General features: G+C 48.2%; 1 protein-coding gene across 1 annotated transcript; it reads right to left on the reverse strand.

Moving 5' to 3' along the window:
• Positions 1-2,182: 2,182 nt before the first annotated feature.
• LOC127295598 (zinc transporter 7) lies at positions 2,183-5,959 on the reverse strand. Its single transcript, XM_051325562.2, has 4 exons — positions 5,673-5,959; positions 4,917-5,566; positions 4,691-4,840; positions 2,183-2,749 (listed from the first exon to the last, which is right to left on the reverse strand). Exons 1-4 carry the CDS (start codon positions 5,932-5,934, stop codon positions 2,444-2,446), a joined length of 1,368 nt encoding a protein of 455 aa, XP_051181522.1. The 5' UTR covers positions 5,935-5,959; the 3' UTR covers positions 2,183-2,443.
• Positions 5,960-6,192: the final 233 nt, after the last annotated feature.

Raw genomic sequence — 6,192 nt, forward strand, 5'->3', positions numbered from 1 at the left:
TTGATCCCACCTCTTGTACACCTAGAGCACCTTGATTGGGTACCTCTGTTTGTTGCTGTACATTAGCTACCTCAACCGTCCCCCCTGCATCCTTGTTTGGAGCCTCTGCAACTATCACATTACTTGATGGAACCAGTGATGCCAAACCCCCAACAGGGTCAGTAGGTTTCTGAGCCGCCGTCACCGCTGCCACAACTATCTGAACAGTTTGTTGCAAAAGGTCGGCATCAATACCTCCTCTTGCGGGTGCATTGTGAACATTGGTGTGAAATCGCTGTTGATAACCACCACGACCAGTACCACTCCATCGCTGCTGATTGCCCATGTAATTTCTGTTATTGAATTGATGTGCTCCTCTCTGAAAATTTCCCTGGCCACCATACTGTTCCTCACGGTCATAACCATGGCCTGAATTCATACATGCTGTTCCGCCAGCCTCTCCCTGAACAAAATTGCGGCCGAAGCTATTTCCTTGGCCTCCACGACCACCACGGTACCCTTGGCCGGCGCCGTAACCCTGACCAGAACCGTAGCCCTGACTAGGGACAAAGTCATGTCCGCCGCGCCCACCTTGCCGCCCACGAGAGTTCGCTCCACGGCCAGCACCAAAACCCCCGTGAGGCTGGTATCCGCCACGACCCGCGTTGAAGCCTCCACGGCCAGGGTTGAAGCCACCTTGTCCGCCGTCGCCATTCATCGGAGCAGAGAACCGTCGCCGCTGCACGGTAACCTCCCCCGATTCTCTTCTTTTCCAAGCTAGCCCTAGCAATTTTCGGAAGGCGTGACCAGCAACCTGATCACCGACCTTCACTCGTTTTGGTTGAGAATCAGCGTCAATCTTGGCTAGCGCCGCCGCCACCAAGCGTAGACCTAGAGATAGCAAACAACAAAGCAATCACTTGAGATTTATCTCACAAGGCAACCAGAGCAAATCCATGACTGCCATAGACAAAGAACACAAAGAACCCATCGGTGTTCTAGAGAATCATCACCAAACCATCCAGGTCATCCAACAACAAAGGTCGTGACATAGTAAATTAGGGAACAAGTGAAGCAGCTAGGAGGAGTAGGCTATCCACAAAAAGCATGTTCGTCAGAGCTAGAAGAACAACGTTACTCTCGAAACATCCGGTTGATCCTTAGCTAGAGCAAAGTAGAGTTAGCAAGGTGCTGGAACTGATCATGTGGATCAAGTCCCAGGAAAGGGCCAGCTAATTTTCTTTCTAACATATCTAGGTGTTCGAAGGGAATATTTTTTCACATCATTTGATCTATAGAGATCAAAGCCTGGATATACTAACAGAAGCACCTGCCAGAGAATAAGAACTACGCATTTGTTGCACCAGGGCACAAGCATAAGCAAATCTAATCTAGGCTACTCTAAAAATCATCAGTAGTTGCTAGTAAATGCTTATCAGATATCAACATGGATTAAGCATCTATGTAACTCTAAAAGGAGGCGTCACAGAGTATTAAAATCCTATAAATACATCAGTAGCATAAGCAGTGAGTAAACCATGCTCTCTTCTATATTTAAAAAACCACAACTTCTCCTTCATTTCATAGTCTATGGAATGAGATTCAATAGACCATGCACATAAAAAAAGCTATGGAATAATCCAAGACATAAAACCAACTGCAGCAGAGATGCACATAAAACCAAATCATCACCCCAGCAATAGCAAGAATGCAAATATGATGAGGTAAAAGCACCAAGCAGGACATGTAAATATGACACTTACAAGTTAACTGATGAAACTGAATAACAGTATTCAGTTAACATTAACACTTATCACCAAGCACACACAGATGCAGTGAGAGCACACGGCCTAGTTATTATAACCTAATTAACAAGTTGTGTATAACGAGATAAGTAACCTTTTTTTTCAAATCAAAACATTTAAACATGAGACATAGTTTTTCAGAGCTCATCGCTACAATTCTTGAACAGATCGTCAATGGGCTTAGCAGTTGATATAATTTCACTGTTGTCGTTGCAACTTTTGGAGGAAATTGTACAAACTCACATCCAATGCAACCATGGACCAACAATAGATGCACCATCTGTTTGCAACGGCAATAGAATCTTTGGATACTCTTCGTTTGCATTTAACCAAAGTTTCATAGAGTCGCTAGAATTTATGCTCGGCTCAACCAATAGACTGGCCATTACCACCACACATAGCAACCACGGTAGGTATGATTCATCGGAGGGGCTGTAGCATTTACAAGCAAAAAAGAAAAAGAAAAAACATATACACAATGCCCTGGGTGTTTCAACAGGGCTATCACCTCGCATGCCCACAAAAACCAGGGCATGTTATGCCATGTATGTGATCAGAAGAACACTGTACACAGTTATAAACATTAGTGATGTACGTTTTTCACAGGCGATGTGTTGGAATACCGCCATCGATTACCTTCGCCTGATCAAGCCCCATCTTCAGGCCCAGATTGCAAGCGACGACATGGAGAGCGCGCCAAGGAACAGGGCGACATACGCCATCAACTGCTGCCGCGACGTTCCTGTCATTTTACCACCCAAGAAATCGGCAGCAATGAGATCCACCAATGCCATGTATATAAGTATGCCAGCTGACACAGCATCGAGGATGCCTTCAACCACTAGAGCCCTGGGGCTATTGGCATTGTAGAATGAGGCCAAACCAGCCCCAGCAGCAATACCCGTCGGTGTTGTAATGGCAAAAAAGGATGCCATCAAAGCTGCTGAAAGGTTTTTAAATTGTGCCTGTTGGACAATAAATTGGTATCATGTCAAATTTGATAATCTGGATGATAATAATACATCACTATAAAATTACCTATAGAAAATAATGGGGCAAAGTGCGAAAGAACAGTACAGTCAGAAGATAAGCAACCCACACAATTATCACATTAGCAAAGTTATACTCCCGCATTTACTTAATAGAGCAGCACATCTGAAGAGAAGAACAATACAACAATATAATCTAAACCAATCAGGAATGCATGGCGTGATCATTTATCAGTTTATTGCAGTGGTCAACCGTTCAAAATGTGTAAAACTATCACTTTGGGCAATTTCAACAACAGGTAATGTTATTGGTAGGGGCTAGGGTTCTACCGGATCTAGGGCGGAGGTTGTAAGGGTGGAAGTGAGGGCGGAGAGGCTGGAGAGCTCGGCGCCGTCGCGGAGCAAGGAGGCGGCGGCTAGGGTTGGGTGCGGCTGGGCGCAGGGGGTCTCCCGTCTCCCTTCATGAGACGAGACAGTACGATACTGAATATTTGTCTGATTAATCACGAAGGGTACATGTGTTTATATAGGAGGACGGCCTCCTCTAAACCATAATTTACTTGGGCTAAGCCCCTAATTTACTTGGGCTAAGCCCACAACTAGCCACTAGTGGGCTTCTTGCGTGTATAGGTCAGACCGACCATAACAGTTATGTTGTGATCCAAGTTCATATAAAGGCGGGTAACTTCTGACGAGTGAAGCAAGGCCCGTCAACGGGATGCTTGGGCCGAGTGGACCTCCACTCAGCCCAAGCCTCCCAGGGACGGATCATCAGAAGTTAGCCATCTTTATATGAATTTGAATCACAACATAACAGTAAACGAGCACACCAAAACAATATTTTTAGAAACATCAACGGATGACTTGGAGCCATGTGGATGGTGCATGTAAAGTCAGAACTCCCGACGTTACATATACTGGTATAAAAGAAAACTATTTGAATGATCAGTACATAAACAGTAGAACAGTTAAAAGAAGCACACTTCGCAGATACATAAGCAATTGAGTACAAATTGGGTTTCCCCGCAAAGAGGAAATCAAGCCAAATATGTTCAGCAGCATACAGTTGCTACTGGTACCAACTGATTTAGTTATACCACCAAATTATGTGGAACGACACATCAGCAAGATACTGAAAATAGCAGGAAAGTTAAATGCCCCAAAGGAACTTGCTGTACACGAAGCAATCTCGTATACATTAAAAGAAGATTTTAGTTTGAAATAAAGTAATTTACATATAAGTTTATCTACACACTGAAGTGCATTTGGTCTTGTGACTTGCAACGAAATGGTTGATACTTTCAACTCTGATATACCAACTGGACAAAGAGTAATTTCGTCAACTTTTTATTATTATTTTAGATATATTATTCTAAAACTTGATACCCACAAATCACAGCCTCAAATTTGAAGTAGGTAGACCATGTATTCGTTAAGGTCAGCTCCTCCATCCAATTAACAAGGGTGCAAATGAACACTTAGAACTGCATGCAAACTCGACTAGTGAGTCGCTGCATTTAACTACTCTAAGATCATCCAGGGGTGGATTCAACTCTCATGCTATGAGGGCTGGAGCCAACCTAGGATGAATGCTCTATGTAATGAAGTTCTACCTTCTTAATATTTCCTTTTGTCACTGAAAGTCTTGATATTTCTGATGTTCTAATTCCTGAACTTGAAGTTTGTAAGGTGTCTGTCCTTTTCTGTTCCATGTACATACTACTAAGAATTGAGCGCAATAACACTAGAAGGTTGAGTCACTACATGAAAAACGGAACTCCACATAGACGTAGTGCGAAAACAGACGCAGCAAGTAAAACAGTAGTAGCTGTGATAGTCTGAACAATTTCATATCGATGCGGTCGTAACACAATCATGCAACATATCTGTGATACCAATCCGTACTGAATTCCTGACCTGCGCAATGCAGCCACCGAGAGCGAAACCCTCGAAGAACTGGTGGAAGGAGAGCGCGGCCACGAGCGGCCTGATTGTGCAGGGGCTCCTCGACACCCCTAGCGACAGGCCGATGATGACAGAGTGCGACACGATCCCCATCTCCAGTATCTACAGGTAGTAAAATCAGTATATGCGAATGCAGTGCTCAAATACCTACTGTAAGTTAATCGAAAGAATGAAGTACCTGTGACACCACGACGGAGCGCACATGGTCTGACACCTCCCCCTCGCGTCCTTGTGACTGCACCAAGTCGTGACCATGCGAGTGCCCGTGCGAATGAGAGTGTGGTTGCAAGAGCGGGGCCTTGCGCTCATCCTCCTCTACGACGGTGACCACGGTGATGTCTTCGTCGCTGGCACCGGCAGAGGTGGACGCAGCAAGCGCGGCGGCGGCATCGGCCTTAACCCTCGCAACCTCCGCGCGGTGCTTGCCCTCGTAGAACCTGGTGACGAGAACGTCGAGCACGAGCGTGGCGAGCGCGGCAAGCATGGCGACGAAGCCGGGGAAGGGGAAGCTGCGCCAGGGCTCGGCGGGGAGGCAGGGGCTGGAGAGCGCGTGGTCGGAGTCGTGCAGCATGTGCACGAACCCCGTGGCGAGGATGACGCCCGCCGCGAACGCCTTGGCGGTGACGAAGACGGCGGTGCCCGTCTGAACGGCGCGGCGCTTCCGGCCCGCGAGCGGCAGGCCGACCCCCGCGACCCCGGCGAGGAGGATGGCTGCCATGGCGACCCACTTGAGCCTCAGCGCCGCCGCGTCGTCCTGGCATCCTGTTCCCTCCGCCTTCTCCACCTCGTCCGCGCACGTCGCCGCCGACAGCGACCCGGCGACGAAACCTGCGCGCACGGCAGGGCGCCATTAGTACTCATTAATCTCGATCGGAGCAGACACCGCAGGGGGGCATAATGCTGTGAGGAAACCACGGAAAGTAATCTGATTTACCGCTGCTTTTGCTTAGGAAGTCGCCGATGTGCCGGCCGAAGCCGGGGAGAACCGCCGCCATGGCTGGCTTGAGAATCCCGAACGGAACTGAATTCCTCGAGGATAAAGGGCGTCGGAAGAGATCGATTCTTTTCCTTACTTTTGCTGCCGGTGGATTGGATACCTTGCTTTGTTCGCACGTCGAAGCGCGCAGAGTGGAGGTGACTGGAGTCTGGGGAGAGAGGAGGGCGGCCGAAGTCGTAGGGGAGAGAGATGTCGTCATGGTGGCATTGCGCCGAACATAGGTGGAGCGGACGCGATCCGTCGACGCCACCGCCGATGTGGACGGTGGAGATTTAAATTCCACCTGGTACAAGGTCGCCTTCCGCTGAACTGTGGGCCCTATCCTTCTGCAGAGTGGGGCCACGCGTCCTCTGTCCGGAAAAAGCGCGGCAGATAAATGCATTCCTCGGCTGGGTCCACCAGCCGCTGTCGCGCTCACCGTCGATTCGATCGGTGGACGGTTGCGATCCCGCTCGAC

This window comes from Lolium perenne, chromosome 1, assembly GCF_019359855.2.
Source record: "Lolium perenne isolate Kyuss_39 chromosome 1, Kyuss_2.0, whole genome shotgun sequence".
Classification (NCBI taxonomy): domain Eukaryota; kingdom Viridiplantae; phylum Streptophyta; class Magnoliopsida; order Poales; family Poaceae; genus Lolium; species Lolium perenne.